This window comes from Pundamilia nyererei, unplaced genomic scaffold, assembly GCF_000239375.1.
Source record: "Pundamilia nyererei isolate P.nyererei 1_Seehausen unplaced genomic scaffold, PunNye1.0 scaffold00090, whole genome shotgun sequence".
NCBI classification, from domain to species: Eukaryota; Metazoa; Chordata; class Actinopteri; order Cichliformes; family Cichlidae; genus Pundamilia; species Pundamilia nyererei.
The window spans coordinates 729364-753946 of record NW_005187491.1 but is presented as its reverse complement, the minus strand read 5'-3'; the positions used below and the strand labels follow the sequence as shown (position 1 = coordinate 753946).

The 24583-nt window shown below is 38.5% G+C and overlaps 1 protein-coding gene and 1 non-coding gene across 3 annotated transcripts; both read left to right on the top strand.

The window, feature by feature from the left end:
* The first annotated feature begins 7612 nt into the window (after nt 1-7612).
* On the top strand, nt 7613-24529 carry nt5c3a (5'-nucleotidase, cytosolic IIIA). Of its 2 annotated transcripts, none has more exons than XM_005739184.2 (8): nt 7613-7911; nt 19357-19455; nt 19921-19990; nt 20109-20241; nt 20362-20451; nt 20549-20711; nt 21005-21205; nt 21725-24529. In XM_005739184.2, exons 1-8 carry the CDS (start codon nt 7774-7776, stop codon nt 21824-21826), a joined length of 996 nt encoding a protein of 331 aa, XP_005739241.1. In that variant the 5' UTR covers nt 7613-7773; the 3' UTR covers nt 21827-24529. The 2 variants fall into 2 exon arrangements, with proteins under 2 accessions (XP_005739241.1, XP_005739242.1); XM_005739185.1 differs by lacking the exon at nt 7613-7911 and adding an exon at nt 16228-16280.
* On the top strand, nt 24230-24301 carry trnap-agg (transfer RNA proline (anticodon AGG)). Its single transcript has one exon. It is a non-coding gene; the product is annotated as a tRNA-Pro (tRNA).
* Nucleotides 24530-24583: the final 54 nt, after the last annotated feature.

Genomic DNA, 24583 nt, shown 5'->3' with positions numbered 1-24583 from the left:
AAAAAAAAAGTTCCAGTGAAAATGTGCTAGTGACATCTGAGCTGAATGAAGACATGAAATTAAATAACCTTTGCCTTAGTGCGTGAAAGGTAAACACCTGATGGGTTGACTTGATATTAGAAAGAGAGGTGGGGCAACTGGGTACTTGACACAGTTAAAAAGACACAATACAACACAAATTTTTTTTTTTCTCTTTTTTATTTCTCATTATGTGTAGAAAGGTCAGAGGCTGACAGGGCTGAAAAAACACTTCTAACCATGTTTACGACTCTCAAACTGGCATTCGTTGCTGCAATTCTCATCAAACTTAAAGGGCTTTGCATTCATTCTGTCCAGTATTTCCTGAATATTAATGCTTGGATCATTTGTACACCTTCCTTCAACATGAGTGCCATGCTGTAAATACAAGAAAAAATAAAGGGAAGTTAAATGTTACAATGTAGCTCTGAATTTTGTACAAATAAATACCTCCTATAACAAGTCAAGTAAAGAAACTGGAGTAACAATAATTTGGCATATTGCAAGAAAACCACAAACACCCGACCACTACCTGCTTCAGCCCCACCCTCCTTGCTGATGGTAGAGAGGTAATTCTGTATTTTATACTATTCCAGGGAAATATGCCACCACTCATTTACATGACATATTTGTACACTAGATAAGAACAAAGGCTGGTTTGTACTTTTTACTAAATTAATTCTGATTTAGTGGAACTTTGGGTGTAATTAACTACTAACATATGCAAAATTAAAACTGGCCAAGTCATGGTTTCTGTTCTGTTCCTAATCGAATGAGGGATTTCGTGACAAACACGATGCCCTATTAATCAACATACCTGAATTGAAACGCTCACTCCATAGCGCACATACGTTGCAACGTGTTCACAGTTATTTTTAAGTGGTCCATAGGTATCACATTTGTGATACTTCTCTTTGATTTGTGCCATTATTCTTTCTTCATTGCTTTTTGGGTATTTTTCAAGGCCATCGAGGTAGTTGTCTTTCATGTATACCTTCTCACCAAGTTGCGTAAAAATACAATCTGAAAGGCTTGTTGTTGTTATAACTGGACCTAGATGTGAGAAACCAATAGAAAGCAGTTGAAAACATTATACTGTAACACAATATATAATGCATCAAGTGAAGGAACATTTATAATGACTGACAGGTCACTACATGTGAAATTTTACAGAGTGGCTGGTCAAGGAATTGCCTTATTTTTACTTGTGCAAACAAAGTCCTAGTAGTTTCCAGATCAATTACACTTACCTGTACGTTCAAATATGTTCTCCTCTTTTTTTTTACCATCAAATTCTTTGTCACCCACATAAACAGCATAGTGCTTATAGACAGACTTGCCTAGGCAGTTACACTTTGGGAAGGCAATTAAATCTCCAAACTCAAGCTGTGAGTGAAAGACAACAGAAATTTTTACCAACTTAATATTTCCTGCAAAACAAATCAAATAATGCTGTTATGGTAGCAATAATTGTTTATTCATTTTTGTTTGTTTTGTGTATCCAAGGACATCTCATTTTTTCTGCATTTTTTTTCTTTACATAACATTAAGAAAGAAGGCATCATTGTGAATTAAACATTGTAAAATAAAACAAAATACAGTAACATACATCCTCGTTGTTGGCCTCTATTAGATTGATTGCCAGCTGAAGAATTACAATGATGATCAGGGTCCTCATTTTTTCTTTTGTGGAAACATGACAGGACAGAATAGTTGAACAAGATAAATTAAATAATTAAACAATAACTGGCAAATTCTGCCTCCATAACCATAAATTAAGAAAGACTGAGCAAATTACATGCAACAAAAGTGATACATTTTATGGCTGGAAATTACAGAAGCAAAATCAAAAACTCTAACTATCAAGGCATCTCCTTAAATGTTGTAGCTGGCCTATATGCAGTTTGTAAAACCAGGTTAAAAGAAAAGAAAAAGCTTAAAATCGTAACTTTAATGGTAAGCAGATAATCTAAATAAAACACTATTTACCCTATAAATAAACACAAAGTTTGGTTACAACCAAAGTACCATGAAAAATTTCCCCAGAAAGAAAAGGAGTTGTGTTAAAGAAAGATTGCTTACAGTTTTTCCAGCTGGTATTTGGCTTTTGTGACCAGTTAGAATTTAAGACTTAAAAAATTACTCCAAAGATTTCTATCCTGCACCTGACAGACACCAGACATAATATTTTATTAACTGTAATATTCACTGGACGAGACCTTAGAAAGAAGTAATTTCAGATGTCTTACCTTAGTCAGTGTAACTGTAGAATCCTGCTGGACCATAGTGAGACAGCCTCTTATATACATTTCTGAACAACATGTTTGCAGACAAGACATCTGCCTATCTCGTGGCAACCGTAAAATCATTTGTATAATTCAGTCTACACCTAGTACTTATTTGCTTATTTGCTTATTTGCTTATCAACCAAGGTTTGGTTAAAAAAAACTTTTAGGTTAGGTTAGGAGCAGCAATGTTTAAATGACTTGTTGACTAGTCATACACATCCCTAAATACAACATGATCTTTATGCTGTAAATCAGCGGTCCCCAACCACCGGGCCACTTTTTTTTTTTTTTTTTTTTTTTTTTTGGTTAACTCTGTTTCCCTGGGTCTTTTGCTGTGTTGTACTTTTGTGTCTTATTTTGAAAGAAATGTTTACACGTTACCATAGTGACCAGAGAGCATTAAGGGGCAGAGACGAGGACATTACTCATAGGTCGTGTCCAAATTTATGGGCTGCATCCTACTTAAGGCCTATCCGACCTTCTGAGGACCCGGGCCACGTAGACCGCGAAGGCCGGGTCCTCAGAAGGTCGGATAGGCCGGAAGTAAACGGCTGTGGAATTGGACGTCTAGCCTTCTGATTAGTGTCACCGCTGTCTCGGTGGAGTTTAATAAATTCGGCCGTTGGCTCCTTGCTATCTAAAATATAACAGGACACTGGCGTAAATTCTCGACCATCTCACACTTCTGTTTAATCAGTTTTCCTATTTGACGTTTATTCAGATGTGTGAAAACCAAGGAGGAACCCACCCGGGGGATTAATAAAGTTTTATTTTATCTAATCTAATCTAATAACTTTAATCTCAGCCAAATCGATTTACTCACGAACAAATAAAACACTGAAAAAAGCCCAACAGTAACATTTTTAGGTTGTCTAGGTGACTTAAATATTACGTTTAACCCGAGTAGCGAAAGTCCGCGGTGATCTGAAAATGATGTGCCGGGAGTTGTGCCGTTCTCGGTGGCTTCAGTGACCCTCGAGCTCCCGGCTAGCTATCGAGCTGGTGGGTAACAGACATCTCCAAAAACGTCGAAGCACTTTTGGAAATATGCGATATCTTGATAAACTGAGCAGATATTTGAAGTTTACACACCCACATTCTCGCCTGAAAATATGTTAAAAGTTTATTTTGTGACCCAGAAAGACTAATAAGAGTAATTTTAAAACTTAGTAGTGGCCGCCATTGCCGGAAACTGGAGTTTGGCTGGGCCACGTTATGAATTCTGGGATATGGTGGGCGACAAAGGACACACCCGACCCATCCTTCAAATTCAGGGAAAAGGAGGACGCATTTGTCGGCTGCATTCGGAGGAGTCTACGGCCCTTTCTCAATATGCGTACTTGCGTTCTCGTGTACTCATGATACGTCATCAGTCGGAGACCAAGTACTGTTCCAATTCAAAGTACGCATCAAGCCGAGAATGCGAAAAAGTCCCGGATGTGTTCTCGCTCCGCCTGTTTTATCGAGCATGCATCGGTGGTGACTTGTGTGGACTTGATACAGCTAAATATCTTAGAATGCATTTCGTCCAAAACTCCAACGCGGCAATGGCGGACGAGTGGGGCTAAAAACTTGAATTTGGACAGCCTTCGGCGCATCGCTGTGACGTAATCGGTCTACAAATGCGTAATCAGGAGGATGCAGCCCATGAATTTGGACACGACCTTAATGTTGTTGGCGAATTTTCAGGAGGACACAGATAATAAAGCTACACAATTCGTGTTTATTATTATATTTTAAAAAATACCACAGTTTTTGGCTTGGTCGTATCATTTTATTTTGTTGTATTTATCCGTGACACCTTAAAGGCCGGTCCGTGAAAATGTTGTCAGACATTAAACCGGTCCATGATGCAAAAAAGCTTGGGGACCACTGCCATTCATATCAACAAAGACATTAAACTGGGTATGCTTTTGGACGAGCTGAGCTTAAGAATGATCTCAGTGTCTCAGTCAAATGTGAATGCTATGCTGGTCTGCTGTGGTGAAGAGAAAGAGTGTGAAAACAAAGCTGTCAATTTCCCCTACGCTCACATATGGCAACATGCTGTTGGTAGTGAGTGACCGAAAGAATGAGATTGTATATACAAGCAGCAGAAATTTGCTTCCTTTGCAGAGGTCTGAGCTCTCCACTGCATTAACTGGACCTGCACAAACAACCCAAAAAGGATGGATGGATACAATACAAATACTTGAACAAATAATAACAATTAAACTTACTAAAGCTAAATAATATCTAAGCAAACTGCAGCATACACATTGTAAGTATATAAAATAAGTTTATTTAAAGTTTATTTAAACAGCTGTACACACTTTCATACTACTTATTTGATTTATTAAGAACACATAATTATAATTTTGAGTTTCGCTTGGCTTTAGGTAAATAACTTTATTTTGATAGTTCCTGTTTAAACTGAATTTGCGTAAACATTTTCATCATTTACAGAAACTTGTGAAGTGGCTGCAGCAGCAGTCAAATGCTGTGGCTTCAGAAAAAGATTAACAATTTTTTTCAGTTGTAATTTTCATAGCAGCTATCTCCCTATCCTTATGTCTTTGTATAAAACTATGATAGTGTACTCAAAGAAAACGTGTCAGTGTGAGAAATGGTGTTGTAAAACTTTAGTCTCTGTTTCCTGATATGCTCCTCAGTCCACAGCTGAGTATATAAGTTACTTTTTTTTTAATATATACAGCAGCATAAAAGGGTCCTCTGACCACCACCAGTAGGCAACGGGTGAAGTGTCTTGCCCAAGAACACAACGACCAAGACTGTCCGAGCCGGGGCTCGAACCAGCAACCTTCCGATTACAAGGCGAACTCCCAACTCTTGAGCCACGATTGCCCCATACAATGCAATATTATTTATTACAACTGACTGTTGTCTGCGCTTATGCGCCATGTGGCAGTTCAGAGTACCCAGCCTTCTTGGAGTCCCTGGGTGGGGTGCTGGAGGATGCTCCGCCTGGGAACTCTGTTGTCCTAATGGGAGACTTCAATGTTCATGTGGGCAATGTCAGTGAGACCTGGAGGGGCGTGATTGGGAGGAACGGCCTCCTGGATCTGAACCCGAGTGGTGTTTTGTTATTGGACTTCTGTGCAAACAGTATGGCCATAACGAACAGCATAACGAATGTTTGAACATAAGAGTGTCTATAAGTGCACGTGGCACCAGGACGCTCTAGGCCGCAGGTCGATGATCAATTTTGTAATTGTATCACCATATCGCTAAGCAAAGGTCCCAGTGTCAAGAGATATATTCTAAAACACTTCTTCAGCTGAGAATCAGAGAGGAGAAACACAAAGTTTTACTTGTTGCTTAGCAAGGGCAGCTCTGAGCTCTCGCACGAGAGTGAGGGCTCAGGGACTCGCCGCTCTGAGACTGCCCTGGTCTCTATTTATACATCAGTGGGTGTTTGTTAGTGGTGTGCGGATCGATATTGAAATATCGATTGTTCCGATCCCAGTAATTTATGTTCTAGAATCGATTCTCATATTAAAATATCGATATTTTAGTACTTTGGGTAAATTTGTAGTTTTTCATTAACAGGAACACAGTGGAAAGAAACTATATCATTCGGATCATCTAAAATTGGAAGAAACTACTTCCTCTTATGCCTTTCATTGTCATATGCGAAATACGGCTGTATAAATGTGTTGCAGCCCCTGGCCAGTGTTGCCAACTCCTCAGTAAGGAAAATCGCTATTGGCTATGCTAAAAGTCTCTAGAAGTTGCTAAACGACATCATCGCCTAATTTGCATAATTGGTCATGCTAATATCATTGTAACCCACGTTGTAGGAGAGAAAAGAAGAAGAGACATAAAGTGAGTTAAAAAAAAACGTCCTAAATGCATTTATAATTTATTTAGAATTACAAATTATTATTATTATTATTTTTTAGCGATTATCGTTTTTTGTAGTAGTTTTAAACCTTGTGATCCACAAAACAACATAACAGTAAAAGGAGAACTGATTGCGTTACAGTCAGTGCGGGAGCAGAGGCTTCACTTATACGCGATTCATTTGCAGTTTGGACGCATAGGTGGGAACATCTCCTGCCCTGATAGCAGCTGGGGGAGGACTATCCTCTGCCCGTGAGCGCTTTGGCACGGGCGAGGTGCCCACAGCAGCACCCGCTGCTTGTTGAGAAGAGCAATATGCGCTTTCACGTCAAAAAGTTGTCGTGAATAAGTCTCCAATAACACCAGAAAAAGTCACTAGATTTGTCGCTAGTCGCTAGTCAATTATGCAAATTAGGCGATGATGTCGTTTAGCAACTTCTAGAGACTTTTAGCATAGCCAATAGCAATTTTCCTTACTGAGGAGTTGGCAACACTGGCCAGGGGCTGCAACACATTTATACAGCCGTATTTCGCATATGACAATGAAAGGCATAAGAGGAAGTAGTTTCTTCCAATTTAGATGATCCGAATGATATAGTTTCTTTCCACTGTGTTCCTGTTAATGAAAAACTACAAATTTACCCCAAAGTACTAAAATATCGATATTTTAATATGAGAATCGATTCTAGAACATAAATTCCTGGGATCGGAACAATCGATATTTCAATATCGATCCGCACACCACTAACAAACACGTTTATTAACTTACCGAAAAAGTGCAGCAGGGCCTCGGGTCCTTCTGTCGGTCACTTTACTAAAACACTCGGTCGTGTTTTAGCGTAAACGCTCGCCCTCGACTCAGAGCCTACGCTCTATCTGCTATTCCCGAACAGAGATACAGTTTCTCTGTTCGGGAATAGCAGAGTTTCTCCGTGACTGCAGCTGCCATTCAAAGCTATTATGATGACGTTTCCACCCCTATTTAACATCACCGCGGTTGGAATTAGAATCAAACTTATGGGAGAGGAGACCCCTTGAACATCAATCAGCGTGATGAGAACTATTGATAACAAAAGAAAGAATCTTTGGAAAAAAATTATCTGAGGAGAATAGGTTTATTTTAGTCTGACCCCAGTCCCATCTGTTAACATGGAGGAGGCGGGGTTTATGACCTATACTGCAGCCAGACACCAGGGGGCGATAGAGACGTTTTGGCTTCATTTTTGGGGAGCTGTCGCGTCGTCCATGTTTTATACAGTCATTGTTAGAAACCTGCAGTCAGCTGCGACTGAAGAAGTCACTTGGATTAGTGACGAAACGTTTCTCCCACAAAACGCTACGTCCAGATGAACAGAATCAACTTTTGGAGAGTAAGTTTAGAAAGATTTGGATGTAGCAATTTTGCTAGCTTATCTGGTGTGGCTTAGCAACCGGCAAATTAAGTTCTGGTTTGAATTAGTTTCTTATAAAAATCACACACATTTTGCCCCCATAGTAACGGGTCACATTCTGTATAGACGATCTTTGATTGCGTGATTGCACCAGAAGGCAGACGTCTGTTGATAGGAGGAAGGACGGGACTGATCGGTCGGCGGGCAGGTCGGTGAGAAAACGGCGGACCGTCATGGACAGGACGGCCGTGGTGAAGGTCGGAGCCGCGGCCAGCGCCAGTGTGTGTGCTTTGTTCGGCGGCGTGGTTCTTGCCCAGTACATCGTCGCCAAAAAGAAGCGAGCTGGAAAGAAAACTAGGATCATAGAAATGGTTAGTACAAGTAGACAATTTAGTTTTATCAAGAGCGGTAAGAAACAGGAAGGGAAGGAGCAAGGGCTTCAAAGTAAAGGTGCACTTTTTTCATAATAGCTATTCCGTCTTTATTCCAAGACGAGCGAGTTGTTTAATGTGTTTATGTAGTAAAAAAAAACAACTTGTTATGACATTGTATTTTGTCCACTGAAACACTCACAGGAGGTTGGAGCATGCGTTCAGAAATTTTCGGCCGGAAATGGGACGCTCTGCTCTGTTTTCTTGACATTAATGGGCCTACACGATGCTGTACGCGTGCGCGACAGTTCCTTAAAACAGCAGCTGTTTAGAGGTCACCGGGCAGCTTTTCTCCCACAGAAAGAGCAGGAGCCACTTTTATGCAGTGACAGCTGAGCCTCTGTGTCAGTGATGCTCTGCAGCTCTTTCAACATTAGAAAAATGCTGAGTGCTACTGTCTACTACAGGTTATGCAATCATCAGGAGTGCAGGTAGGACTCTGGGTCCAGCTCTCTAACCATTCTAGCAGGAATCAGAATGGTCTGCTAAAACATTAACAGTTGACACAAAAATGAAGGTAAGAAATGTGCGGGGAAAAGTCATATGCCTGTGTTGTTAAAAAGGTGGGAAACAGCAGCACGTAACTTTGTTGTTATGTAAGAGCCATTATATAAAACAAACATATATATAATTTAGATTTTTCTTTTAGTTTGTTCACACTGAGGTATGTACATCTTTTATTTTAGGAAAAAAAAACATGCCATCCAAAGTTGGTGTCAACCACCAAAGAACTTTTAGATTGCCTTCCAAAACTAAACAGCAATCTAATAAAACATTTTTCAAATCACCTCCTGAAAGACTTCCTAAAAAATAATACTGAGGCAGGGAAAATCCTGGGTATGCAGTATGCTGTCCAACATTAGGAAAACCTTTATCACACACAACATATTTCTCTTTCATTTTTTTTTAAATATATCTTTACCTTTAACTGTGTTTTTATAATGTATTCTACAGATACATAGTTTGACATTTGGTAGTTGGTGCAGCAAAGAATGTGAGATTTGCAATATTTTGTCATTGAAAAATACATATTAAACAAGCTTTCATGCGAGATTATATCCAGAAGTACTGTAATATGTAATATAACACCAACTGAGCCATTATTTTGTATTAGTCAAAGCTGTTTATATACAGCTTCTATCCAAAACATTCACACACTTATAACCTAATTTACTAGAAAGACTCCCCTGGAATTCAGTTGGCACATTCACATTCTGAAGTGGCTGCAGCAGCAGTCAAATGCTTTGGCTCCAGATAAAGATTTACATTTTTGCTGATAGTAATTTTCATAGCAGGTATCCTCCTGTCATTGAGTCATAGTTCCTTTTTATGTGCTTTGTCTTGCAACAATGGCCTGTCTGCTTTGTATGAAGCTCTCATAGTGTACTGAAGAAAAACGTGTCAATGGCCAGTTTAATGATCATTAATATGTAAATTGTCATGACCGTTGATCATCTGCCTCCATAATGACATCTCTCACCTTCTCAACGAAATTCAAAGTGTTCTGGATGTTGTGTTTAGAGCTGCCTAAACACCACATCGAATTAAAGATCGAAGCCAGAAACTTTGAGATGTTATAGGAGACTGAGTTGCTCATACAGACAATTGGTCTTAAAGGTACTAGAGATGGACCGATCCGATATTACGTATCGTATCGGTCCGATACTGACCTAAATTACTGGATCGGATATCGGAGAAAAATAAAAAATGTAATCCGATCCATTAAATATCAAAAAAGCACCTCACAAAACTTGCGACATGGCTTAACTCAGCTCATAACCGGAGCAGTCGGAGCAGTATGTGTCACGTGATAGAGCAGCTGTGGCGTGCCCTATCGGTGGTCTGGTTGAGTATTTGTAGCCTCGCTACCAAACCGGCATTTCATCTCTGAGGAAGTTCCCCCAGAGAGAAGTAAAGCAAGTGTGGCAGTTCATCTCTGAATGTTTGTAAAGCATTCCCGCGTTAAGCTTAACAACCGATATATGGAGCGACTGCCTCTTCTCTCTCCCTCCCTCTCCTAAATAATTGATTTCTGTGCATTTTTTTTCACACTGCATCAAATTAAAGTTGATTACGTCGATTAAGCATCATGAGGTGGAGGGTGGTTCCCTATTTTTTGCTGGGAGTTTGCAACCCTATTAGTTAGGTTGCTTACTCTTTAAAATACCAGAATAAGGAGGATGGAGTAGGTTTAAGTTTATTAGATTGATCAGTATTGCTGAATTGTGAAATATTTTGGGTGCAGTGTATTTTTTGCATACAGGTATAACAGAATAGCTTTAGTGTTTTTTTTTTTTTTTGTTTTTTTGTTTTTTGTTTTTTAACTTGAGTTTGAACCTATACAAAATGCAGCAAGATATTAAAAAAACAGTTTTATTGGTTAAAAACACACTATATTGGATTCATATCGATATCGACAGATATCCAAATTTATGATATTGGTATCGGTATCTGACATAAAAAAGTGGTATGGTGTGCACCTACCCTTGTCTGCCGGAAGGATGATAATTTTTTTGCAATTACTAAGTGATGGGAGTGCCTTCCTCTCCTCCATGCTGATGTTGGAAACTGGGGGCTTTGCATTGCTGAGACAGGCCAAAACTTTTGTCCGCAGTTACTCTACTTCCACATCTGCATTGTTGTTGTTTCAAATTGCTGATTCTGTGGCTGTAATCAGTTCCACTAGTGGGATTTGCCTCCGTGTCATAGCAAAGTACATCCCTTTTGCAAGGATATTTTTCTCTGTTTGAGTGAGTTGTCTGTCAGACCTTTTTGGTCTTACAATAACATGTGCAGACAAAAACTAGAGGCAGACAGACTGGCATGACCATAAATGATAGAAAACTGCAGTTTTCTATCTAATGAATCAAGTGCACATAAATTAATTCAGTAGCACGATTATTTATTTTTTCAACATGGCTTCTTTGGTGGGTGTTCCATCTCTGAGGAGAAACCCTGTTAATGTTGACATTAAAAGTCCAGTAAGTTCTTTGTAGCACGTGCAAATATATAATTGTCCAACATTAAGAAAACCTTTGGCGCACACAGCAGATGTGTCTTTGACTTTTTCTCAAGAAATCTTTAATCATAACTGCAAAAGAGAGATACGAGATTGAATGTATATATTTTGTTGCATTTGCTGTGCTAGTCAAAGCTGTTTGTATGCAGTTTCTAGCTAAACATATATGCACAGCCAGTTTACTGGAAAAACTGTTAGCTGAATTCTGCAGGAACATCTCCCATTTTATTTGTTTGTGGAAACTTGAAAAGTGGCTGAAAGAGCAGTCAAATGCTGTGGCTGCAGATAAAGATTTACAGTTTTGCCAGTTGTAATTTTCATAGCAAATATCCTCTTGCCATCATGTCATAATTGCTCTTTTATTTACTTTGTCTTGCGACAGCGGTCTGTCTAATTTGTTTAAAACTCTGATAGTGTACTGAAGAAAAACGTTTCCATTTGAGAAATGGTGTCCAAAAACTTTAATTTCTCTTTGCTGATATGCTCCTCATTTCACAGGTTTGAATTTATTCTTTTCATTGTTCCAGTTTGTTCCTTGACTGCTGTACGCCTGTGTGGAAATGTCAGTTTGGGAAATTAAATCTGTTAAATGCATCATAGTAATCTGATGTTATAGAATGAACATAAATGAGAGCTATCAGTGTTCATCCCTGACAGGATAGTACTAGATGAGACATGAAACTGAGTAGTTGTTAATGCATCTGGGAATTGAGTTTTCGTAGTGTTGTCCTCAGTGGTATCAAGTGAGTATCTCGTTAATATTTACTGACTTTAGCATAAATATGTGTTGTATTAACAGACAGCAGAAGTTTAGATCTGATTTTAAGTTACACTATAGACATCTTAGATTTTGTAAAAAAAAAAAGAAAAGAAAGTTAGTCCTTTTGTCCATAGGCTTTCACTGTTTACATTGAAGCGGATAGTGATGTCAGAACCCTGCTCTGAGAGAATTATATATTATGTTGAACCTTTTCAATTTGCAACTATGGAGGAAAACATCCCATGTAAATACAATGAAAACAATTATGGAGGCAAGAGTGCGACAGAAGCAGAGTGTTATCTGTAAAGAGCTCTTCTCTCTGTCATCGACTGTTAGAAGTACTGTATTTTTATGTGAGCATTTATTTGCTTTTCCAGTTGACTAATTGCATTACTAAATGCAGAGGGAGAAACGTGCAGTCTTTTGGAAGTTGCCTTGTTGTCTGTTCTCCTCTTTTTATCTACATGATGATACTGATTGCACTTACTGTGTTGTCTTAATGGCCTTGATAGTTGATTATATGAACAAAACATTTAAATGAATGACAGTCATTTCTAGGTTTCTAACATCATATTCAGCAGGCATTTGTAGCTGTGTGTATATGTTTCCAAGTGCTGCAGTTTGCTGCACTTTATGGAACTCTGATTGTAGAACCTTTCATGTTGCAAATGTAGTAAAAAAGAGGAGTTTGAGGCAAGTGGTGTTTATTTAGTTGCAATTTGCACTGTCACCGCTGGATGCCACCAAAACTTACACACTGGTCTTTTAGGTGAAGGAGCTTGCTGGACTGTGTTTAACTGTTGTGACCACTAGAGAGCACAACAGTGTAAATTTTCCCTTCTCCATCTCTGCCAAACCTTACTGTATATATGTATATATGCTAGGATTTTAAAAAAAACAACAAAAAAACTCTATAATGTAGCTCTGCAGAGAAAAATGTGAACAAAACAACTGAACAACTTAGTGTTTGGAAATATATAGGCTTTAATGATGAATACACTGTTGTAAAGAAAATGTAACTCAAGTGACTGGCTGAATTGGGTATACTTTTAACAAGACAACCTATACAAAAAGCTGAACATGCTACAGCTGGTTGTTAGCAGAGCGTTGAAGGGTTTATAAATATATAATGTGTTATACAGGTGTTACTATTATGTGTTATGATATTTGCAGACTATCTGTTGGTATTAAAGTGTGACAGTTTGGATAGCACTGCTGGATACGTACATAGACTTAATTATTATCTTGAAAAAGAAAACAACAGGGAGAGAGGCAAGTGGAGACTAAGGTGCTATGTTGAATGAATGAAAACATGTGTTACACTTTCAGTTATTAGATTTGCATAAGAAGAAATTGTTAAGACAAAAAAGGCAGTTTTGGTTTGTCAGTTTTAAGGCTGCTCTTGGCATTCAGTCTCTCAGCAGGTTGGCAGGCACTTATTCTACTGAACAAACTTTGTTATCATTAGGAACAGATTGCCATCATGCTGACAGCCATAGCAGCTCCCAGTGTGTGTGTGGTAATGGGACACTAAAGGGTTTCCTTAAAGCTGGCACCATGTCACACGTTAATCATACCCAGGCTGGTATTGCTATCAAAAACATGTTTCGAGTTTGTCATAAAAGTAGTAAAGATTGGATTAATGTGGGATATCAGCTTGGATACATCTATTCATGTTGAAGATGGTGATTGCTTGGATGCTTTTACTGTGATGGTAAAGGATTTTACAGTGATTAGAGTTTGGATTGTGGCTAGTGAGAACACTACTTTCCCTGCTGTTGTGCTAAAGAAGAGCTGAAATCAGAGTCTGTAAAATCCTTATTAGACCTGAATCTAAATGTTTGCGCTTAGAAAGGGGAGATAAATGCATTTGAGCACATTGTTTACAGCTCTGAGAGACAATGAAACTGTTGAAGATAAAATAAAACACAATAGGATCATCACATGAAAAATTAATCAAATCAATATTTAATGAAGACATGCAAAATTTGAGCTTCATACCATGGAAATTTCCTTATTTCTAATTAGAGATCACTCAATTTTTAGGTTGCGTTTACAGGTGATGAAATCCTAGTGCATGAACATTAGGGGGTTACATTCAGTCAGGCTGTGCATTTAATCCTTAATGAACTTTGACCTGGTCATGCCAGGATTGGGTCACAGCATCCTGAACCTAACCTGTTCAGACTCAACATCTACTCCTAACAGGGGATTGAAAGTCTGTGGTTTTTTTAAAAGTGAGGTGCTCATCCATCACTTGCCTATTTGAGAAGTCAAGATTTAATTGAAAGATCAGATGTTTTTGTTAGCCTGATCATTTCCGTGAAGTTGACTGCTTTTTGGGGTGCTTGGCTGATCTTACAATAACGTATTGTTATTTTTTGTATTTATTTATTTCATGCAGCATCTTGGGTGGGTGTGCTGTCTCTCCAAGGCTATGGGGGGACTAGCTGTGTTAATTTTGATATTTAAAAATGCTTCTGGGTCTGTATGGCCACATGCAAATATGCAATATTTTCTAAACAAACACAGATTAAATCAGTGAAATTAAACAAACCTGAAACTGAAGTACTGAAACCTTTGTGCAGTGCATGGCTCAGGATAGCATTCTAATATCATATGATCTGCATGGATAAGACAATAATCCCAGTGTATGTCTAAAAATATCAGAGCCTGCCATTGTTTTATCCCCTGGAGCTGGGAATCTGATTAGAAGGGGCTTGATGGTGCAAGGATGGATGTTAGTTGAAGGTTTGCATTTTGGGAAGTGTGAAATTGCACATTTCAAACTAAAGGTAATGGCACAGATTTCCACTGGCTTTTTGTCACTTGGTTTGTGCAACCAAAATACGCAAAGGCAGAGTTAAATCAAAGCGTGTTAGAACAGAAACAGTATTATCCTGCCACACAACTACACCAAACAGTCACTGGGCCTTTTCTTATAAAGCCGTGAGGCAGCTGTTGGTGCTGTGTCTCTGTGAGGCTCGTGCTGCAGGGACCTGTTATAGGGGTGAGATGTAACCGGAGATAGTTGACCTAATTTTTGGGTGTTGTGGTATGCGAGGGAGTCGAGGTGATCAGAAAAGAAGACGAGGTCATCTCACGATCCAGTCTCTGCCATCTTATAGCAACTTGTTCAGCGAAAATCAAGCCTGTGGCATCGTGTCAGTGTCGCACAAAGGTCCAAATGTTGTTATGCAACATTCCCTTTTATGTTCTCTGAAATGCTGATAACAGAGTTCTTAGAGGCTGCACCCACTTCATGAGAGCTGTAAACAGACTTAAGGTCCCTCCAGATTATGAGCTTCAAGGAAACTTAGATATGTCATTGAGTTTCATGTATGCAGACTATATGGTGATAATACCTTCACCAATCCAATGCTGTTTTTTCCCATGCTTTGTGATCCTTGGTGCACGCAAGATGTGATAACTGGCAGAAAATTCAATTAAATTTTTCTTTTTGATATAGCGCCAGTTCAGAATAACAGTTGCCCTTAAACAATTAAAATGACACTGCCTTTATGCTCAATTCTAAACGCTCAACTCTTAACTTTCATTTGTAATTTTATATAGTCATCGAATCACTTAGCATTAGTTTCTTTGCTTCTTAGCTTCTTAACTTGGAGTTGTTGACAAAAATATGACAAACATGTGACAGCTGACCAGGTTTCTGAATGTTATTCATCACAAACTGCAGGTTTCTCAACTGAATACCAGTGATGGATTTTTACTGATAGCTCCACTGAACTGACATTTGATTGATGAAATAAATTGCATATTAGTTGCATGATTGCAACTGATATGAGAAAAGTTATCTAGGAGTTGACTTTAATGCAAGAACTTGCTCAGCCAGAGTACCAGTTTGTGTGCATACATTTCAAAAAGAATGTTGGATGCGTTCAGATGCATCCAGAAATGTAAAGACAGTGTAGTTTGCATGTTTCTACATGTGTGTACATCTGCATTATATATATATATATATATATATATATATATATATATATATATATGAGAATTTCCACAAAGATGAGCATAAGATACGTAAAATATGTATATATGTGTTAACTTGCATTGAGTCACGTCTATTAGTTGATCTTTCATGCGTGACTGACCACTGAATGCCCAAGCAGCTCGATGCTCACACCGAACGTTGACCCCTGTGACTTTTAATGCATCGTCAAGCATTTTGCTGCATTTGTGTGTTTCCACGTGGAGGGCCGTATGCTGTGTGTTTAAAAATGTGTGTGCTCAGCAGCAGTCATCAACCCATTCTCATTGATTTTAAAGGTTTCCTTTTTTTCCTCCCCCGGCTCAATTTCACAGCTGTTTATATGAGTTTTGTTTGTGTGTGTTGACAGGGACACTGTATTCTAGTGTTCGAGCCCTTCTGTATAGGGGGAGGGCCTATGTTTTCTAATCTATTTTGAGCAAAAACCCCTCCCTCCCTTGCTGTTGCTGTAGATATATAAGGCCTCTGCAGACACACAATCTTTTCTTCACTCTCGTTTTAGCTGAGACGCCAAACTGGAGGTAAGTGTGTGTGTGTGTGTGTGTGTGTGTGTGTGTGTGTGTGTGTGTGTGTAGGAGGGAGGAAGGGACGGTGGGGTGTTTGTTTCAAATGGTCGTACTCCAGGCTGCATGCAGTTTTGTTACACATTAATTGCAAAAATTCATTAAGTGCAACAAATTCTTGCTGTCAATGTTCACAAAAAAATTAAATCTAAGCATTTAGCAGTTTTGATGTTTAAAACGTTGGCTTCAATTCTGAAATTGGAACATTTCCTAAACTTGTTGATTTGTAATGTTGTAATCAGCTGTTTCTAAGAAGATCATGACCGTTAAGTAGTCTTAGACACATAACATGTAAGCTGTGAAGCAGCGTTTCATAATAAACAGGTTTAGATGTCACTGCCATCAAGGAAACACCCATAAACTGCCATTTCATAGTCTGAGTGCTTTTTAGTAGGTCACCCCTCTGGCAGCCTATTAAATCTCTTTTAAACAAATGTAATCTTATCCTTTTAACAGTGACCCAGAATATAGTCGTCACTCAACAGATGTAAAATTGGATAAGTTGTTTCCATGCTTAGATTCCTGGATGAGGCCTTTTTTAGGGTAGTTAATACATGAGACAAGGTCAATTTTAGCTTCTTAATGTTTTTGTGTTCATAATGTTGTGTTATAGATTCAGAGTAATTTATGAAGTGGTAACGAGTCAAATTCTACTGTAAGTGTAAATTATGTTGGGTGGGGGTGTTTGTGAAATGGTGAAACTGTTGTCTGTGTGCATTTAGTTGGTTCTTCTTCCTTCTCTGGTTGTTTGTTTGGTTGAGACCCAAACACATAACTGTGCTGCACAAGAGACATCACAAAAACACAAATGAGCAAAAACAAAAATGGATGATCACCTATTATTGGCTTAACGTAACTATTCTTTACTTGTGAAATAACGGGTGGGGTGTTATTCAAGCTGAATTGTTGCACAAGGTCATTTAACATTTCTACACAAATACACTCATTCCCTCAAACACATGAGGTCATCTTTCCAACAACCTTTAAGACTGTCCTCCACTAGAGACTAATTGCAAGACTATGTCTGTTATTAGTTGGTCTATGAAACTAAATTATATATATTTTCAGTGAAAGCTGCAGTCACAGTGGAGGCCCAGGCTGTGTTTAAACTAAGTCTCTGAAAAACCCTAAAATTATTGAAGTGATGCATTTTCCTGTTGCTTCTGTTGTTAGTGGTTGTTTTTGTTTTAAATCTCCTCCATTATTCGTTCAACCTTCCCGTCCTGTATAATTCCTTAAACCGTAAGCATTAAAATGACTCCATGATTTGGACTGTATAAAGATACAGTTGGGTTTGGAATGTGAGGGATCAAACATTTATATGCAAATACTTATTAGTGACAATGCACTAGTAGGAACATGTTTATACTCAAGAAAAAACTGCCTCGTACCTCAACGTCTGGAGTGTGAGGAGACATGCAATATGTCATTTAGTTATGGTTCAACCCACTGAATATCTTAGAGCGTGCCTAAGAGCATCTTGCCATTTAGCAGCCATCTTGGTAATACCTTTGAGCAGTTAATTTGGGCTAACAAGACCAAGCCCTCGTTCTAAATGGATGATGAGATGGATACACGGGAGAAAATGCATGTAGAGAATCATTAATCGATCATTTGATTGATATATATCTATATATATATCTATATGGATGGATGGATGGATGGATGGATGGATGGATATTTTAAAAAACAAAAAAACTTTACTTGGTGACTTTTCCCCGGAATGAGGTATAAATTATAAATCAGCATGTTGATTATGCTGGTCTGACACTAGCTCCTCCCAACACAACACTTGAACTAATGCCATGCCAGTTCATGTTATGGATACAGATTACCAAGAAAAATGACAAGCATCATGACATGACCTATATTTTATCTCAACTGCACTCCTCTAAGGTTTCATTGCTGGCTCCTGCTCAGTTGCAGTGTTACTGTGTTGACAAAGCTCCCCACAGAAATCCGGAAACAGACGTATAAACATCTGCCAGACTACTCATAACCACTTTTATGGTACTTCCTGCTACAGTAGATGTCACAGGGACCGCAAATTGACATGACCCACACACAAACTCAGACTCGCAAGGAAAAGACGCCACCAGCCACACTGTTGCTAACTTGTAAAAAGTGATCAAAACATCTTTATATTTATAACTGAATGCTCAACTTCTTTGCAAAGTATTTCTTTTCCCCTTGATTCAGCCAAATTCTAAGGTTGTCTGGTATATTGTAGCTCTAATGTACACAAACTGATCTGAGCTGTCCTGCTGTGTGTGGCATTTAGAAATGTCAGCAAATTAAAAGGCAGGAATTAATATTAAATTAAACCGAATAAATAATAAAAAGCGCATCATTACCAGTACTTTGGAATGAAAACTCACAAAGAAAAGTTATGAGGTGGTGAGGTGCTTTGAGGACAGTCTTGTCTGACTAAGCAGATCTCATGGCGATGTGATTAAGTTACAAGAAAGGTTGAAGTTCACCCCCTCTCTGCAGAGAGTCACTGTAGCTGTTTGTGTGTCTTTGAGTTCGTTATACAACACTGACAGATTCCACACATCAGCTGTTTCATGACCCGCAAACTCTGCATGTGGATCAGGGAACACTGTGTTCAGATATGCTCGAGGTGTTGATGCATAAAAATGCCAGTGACTGTAGTTCAGTTTGAGTATCGTGTGCATGTAGGAGGTGCATTCAAGACAGCACACGTCTCCATTTCCTTTGGCACTCTCTTTGACAGATACGCTTCAAATGTAATTAATTTCAGTTAAAATCAACCCAAAGTTCTCAACACACAAACTTCTCTGCAGCGTCCTCATTCTTCTCTCTATACCCAAAAGAGGAGGCAGGTCTAACCAGATACGTTTACTCTGAGGTGCTTTTATTAGAACCAGAGCCTTTCAAAAATCTCTAAAGCTGAAGAATCTGAGAATTGAAACGGTTATGTTGGTAAATTAACGTTTCCCAAATCTACACTAAAGGAATTTTTAAAAGTCAGCCCACACTAACGTGTCTCTCCTCTTCTTTGTCCCTCCAGATGCCTCAATTTGAGAAAACCACGGTCCACATGAAGGACCACGGGAAGGTGGAGGACATCATCTGCGGTCTCATCAAAGGAGGAGCTTCCAAACTGCAGGTAAAACATCAGTTTGTCATTATACTAAACCTGTCTGTGTGTCTTTTGGTAAAACACCACCACCTCGTGGTGAAGAAGCTTGTAAGGCTGCAGCAAATGGAAAAATATTTTTCCAATTATCACCAGTTAGCTTGTGTTTTACTGGCCCAGCAGGTTTCACTGGGCTTTAGCTGTGAATAAAGGTAAAATAGTCCACGTTGAGACAAATAACAAGTAAACATAACTTTCACAGAGAACAGGAAGTCTTGACTCAGGTATCCCAGAAAAATGGCATTTGCCCAAATTGACTTTGTCACCAGTTTAGCTATTGGGTTCCCTAATTGTCTTACACCACCTAAACTAAAAAAGATTTCAGTTGGCAGTTATCACCTCCAGGGCATTCCTTTTGAGGGCCTTTGTTTCTTTTTGTGTCTGATTGAGGGTCTTTCATGGTTCTGGCAAACAAAGTGTTCTTCACTGTTTCAGATCATCACAGACTTTGACATGACGTTAAGCAAATTCTCAGTTAACGGCAAGCGTTGTCCAACGTGTCACAGTAAGTAAAACACAAAAAAGACATTTCTTTTTATTATGCAGCACTTTACAGTGTAAGAAATGTAAACATAAATTGCAGTTCCCCTGTGTGAATCATACGTTCTGTTTACTCTGCACAGATATCATTGATAACTGCAAACTGGTAACAGAAGAGTGCAGGAGTAAGCTGCTAGCGCTGAAGAATAAATATTATCCCATTGAGATCGACCCTCAACTCACCATGGAGGAGAAATACCCGTTTATGGTGGAGTGGTGAGTCTTGCACACACCAGCACACTGTACAAATTCACTCGATTACTTTACTGCTGTGTGTTGCTTAAGTTGTGAGGTCTATCTTACTAAAAGTAAAAGATTGTTTTTGCATATTTACAGGTATTTCAATTCTCACCGACTGCTTGTGGAGCAGCGGTTAGAGAAGGACAAGCTGCCAGAGGTGGTCAGAGAGTCTGAGGTTGCCCTCAGGTAACTGTAGAGGAAGATGTGGAGGAAACTGAATTACACGTGTGAATCCTGTTTGAGCACAGTGTAAAGGATAAACTGTGCCTGTGTTTGGTTTCAGAGACGGCTTTGAGCAGTTCTTTGACCGCCTGCATCAGCACAATGTGCCTGTGTTCATTTTCTCTGCTGGCCTAGGAGATGTCCTAGAGGAAATCATGCGCCAGGCAGGAGTGTATCACCCCAACGTCAAGGTCGTCTCCAACTTCATGGACTTTGATGAAAATGTGAGTGTTTAATGAAAGGCAAAGTCTTCATTTTTGAGTCTTAATTCTGGTGTTTACAGTTAATCTGTAGAGAAATAGAAGCACATTGGCTGAACAAGCTCTGCTGGATGTTTCTTCCTGTTAAAAGGGAGTTTTTCTTTCCACTTGTCTGGGCTTGTCTGAATATTGTTTTTCTGTATTATTGTAGAGTCTTTACTTTACAATATAAAGCACTTTGAGGTGACCGTTGTTGAGATTTGGCGCTATGTAAATAAAACTGAATGGAATTTTTTTATTGTCTCCTTGTTTCGCAGGGCATCTTGAAGGGATTTAAAGGTGAGCTGATCCATGTGTACAACAAACACGACGGTGCCCTGCGGAACTCAGAGTACTTCAAACAAATCAAAGAGTACTCCAACATCATCTTGCTGGGCGACTCACTGGGGGACCTAAGCATGGCTGATGGTGTGACCAATGCGGAGAACATCTTAAAGATTGGCTTCCTCAATGACAAGGTACAACCATGACATGCATAGACAGATCCTTAAGCATAGTAAAAATGTCCCTGAACATTGAGTTGGCTGTGTTATCAATATTACATCTACTTGAGGTCAGTAAGGGAATAATAGAATAGCAGTGTCTCATTGTCTGGGGTTATGGAAATGCCATGTTGAAGGCTTTCTGCCATCTAGCCCTTATACTTTGTAATATTGCACACTGTCAGCAAACATTTGTCTTTTGAATTTTATTAATTTATTTACTGAGAGATTATTAGAGTGAAATTAGCCTTTATTCCTTTTCTCCTTAAAAAAAACCCTAACAATTCTAAGTCCATGCCATTTTTCAGATTTGAGGATAAATAGTGTCTTAATGCAAATCACAGAATACTTAAGAGTTGACCCCCAAAAAATTGGAAACATGGTTTTTAGACTGCTTAGTCAGGTTCACTTTCCCTGAAGGCAGGTGCTGTGGCTGCTTGAAGATTGATTAGATGAACTGTCTCCTGACCTTTTCTCTGTGGCCTCTCTTTGCAGGTGGAAGAGCGACTTGACAAATATCTGGACTCTTATGACATAGTTCTGGTGAAGGACGAGACATTGGAAGTCCCAAATGCCATCCTCCAGAAGATTCTTTAAGTCCACCTCTGAGCTGACCGCAAACCCACACCACACCCAGTACACCTCTCTGTCCCCCCCTTCAATCTGGAGCCAGTTAGGCTTGACACCCTTTTTAACCAGCTCCACTCTGTCTCAGCACATCACCCTTTGACAGGCTTTTAAAAAAGACATTTTACATCTTGTAAATGAAGTCCACTCAGCATCAACAGACTGTCTCTGGTGTGTTTTGTCTGTTGCAGTTGTTTCTGATGTTTTTTTTCTCTATATATATTTTTATGAAATAATAACATCTGAATATTTGCACAGTATTGTTATCATAGCTTTTTCTAGGAGTATTTTTATTATGGTGATGTTTCAATACCATGTATGAGGTGCCCACAGATGGATGAAACAGTTTGGTTTTTCTTCTTCTTTTTCTTCTTCTTTTTTTTTTTTTTTGGAGCTATCCCAGCATGCCTGTCACCTCAGTTATTCTACTTTTGTGACTTGGCAGTAAGATGTCATTCTAGCCAGTCTTGCAATGTAAACTGTTGTTGTTAGACATGCCACATATCTGTACAGGTAAGGCTTAAAGGTTGGGAAAGTAATTAAGAACATTTATTAATGGACCTTTTTATCAGTAATACTTTTTTTTTTTCCAATCTCTTGCTTGGTTACAGAAGCATCAGCAGCCAGTATTGGGGTTTTTTGTTTTGTTTTGTTTTGTTTTTTTAGATAAAGAAGAGAGATTTGGGGTGTCAACATGAAACTCACGTGATGATGAGAAATGAGATGAAAAGCACTTTAAATTCTATGTATGGGGAAATTAAGTCTCCTGTTGATGTGCAGAGGTGGCACCGTTTTGATTTATGGATGTTGGAACAGGTTCTAAGGCCATGTTTACATGCATTCAATTTATATCCAAATGTGCTCATTCATACTTATTTCCACCTGTTGTAATGCTACAACTGAAACATTTATGGCAAATGCCATTTTTGATTAAGGAGTTTACACTGCTCTCTTACTCAAGTATTCTCTGTGCCAGAGATAAAGGTTACAGAAGTATTAACTAATGCTGAAGTATACCTGTAGTTGTCATTAGCGGGAATTACCGGGAACTAAAAAGCCATAATAATTCCCGAAAATCTGGCACCATAAGCTTCTCTATTGAAATAAATATTACATTATTTATGAAGAAATGTAGTTTATTTCACAGTTTCAGTAAAGAAAGAAGTCACCTGCTGTCTATGGCTCACAAAAACCCAGCATAAGACCTGTTAAATGTAATGTGTTTTATCACCTTTACATTCTCAGTGAGCACTACCTCTAAAATATTCATCTTTATGTTTTGGGAGGTTCAGAACTAAAACGTCTCAACATGTTGTGTAGAATGTTGAATTTGTTTGTGGTTTAAATGTGCTGCTATCACCTGCATGTTGCCTTTTGTTATTGTTCAGTTTATGTTAAAGACACGGGACACTTAAAAAGATATATCAATAAAATGGAGAATACTGGCATACTGTAAATGTGGGCATTGTATCAAAATGTATATTATTTTACTGCATTTGGAGATATTTTCAGAAGTTTAGACTGGTGTGTTTTATTTTTATAAGCTGAAAGGCTTTATTTTATGGTGTGAAAAGAAAACATAATAAAGTCATTGTTGTCAGGCCGTGCGTGGACAGCAGACTGGATTAACTTAACTGAAAGCTTTGGGTTCATTGGGATTTTAATGTGGATCATGTAATGTAGGACATTAAATATTTGCTATCCATCAGTTAGTTCAGATACATTTGGATGTGGCTATTGCGTATAAATGTTGTATTCACCTGTTTGTAATCAGAGTTATCAAAAAATGGCAAATTTACTAATAAATATAATATATTAAATCCAATATTAAAATTGGCCTCGAATAAAACAACATTCTTAAATGATTACAATTACTGGAATAATTATAATTCAGTAAAGTCAGCAGGAAATTGTAAAGGTCAAGATTAACAAACATATTTCACTCAGGCAACTATAGAATTACTTTATACTGGGAAGAAAGCTCAGTATGCCACTGAATTTCTAATTTAAGCCTACTAAGAGAGTTTCCAGGATGAAAGAAAGAAAATCTGAAGTTTCTAAAAAAAAAAAAGGTAACTGCATTTCTACAAATGTGTTTAGTGGTCTTTGAAGTGATGTGTGCGCAGTGCCTATTTTTGTGAATGATATTGCACCATATGTAATGTGCACACAAAGAGAATGTTTAAGAATATGGGCTATTCATTTTGACAATTGCACATCAGCAGGACGTCATGATTTAGCCGGTGTATCACAAGATGTCCTGCAGATGGCGGCAGTGGACAAGGAGTGGATGAACTGTGGGATGCAATTTAAAGTTTATCAACGTGGCATCTTTGAATCCCAGAAATTGTTGTGTTCACATGTAGAAGTCGTGGCTCGTTGGTCTAGGGGTATGATTCTCGCTTAGGGTGCGAGAGGTCCCGGGTTCAAATCCCGGACGAGCCCATATTTTGTTAGAAACTCATTTTTGTTGTATTTGAACGAGCATAAACTAAAAAGTACAAATAGTGGACATCTGGAATCATATTTAATTTTTCTTTAGTGGGTCAATACAGAATTACTACTCTGTCAGACTGAGTCAATGGATAGCCAAATGCAAACCATTACAATGCTTTTCCTGCAATGTTATTATGTGATATATGTCGATAAAGAAAATAAAGATATGTACTGATATACAGTACTTACTGTAATACTTGCTTATGCTGACATAAAGATGAAAAAAAAAGT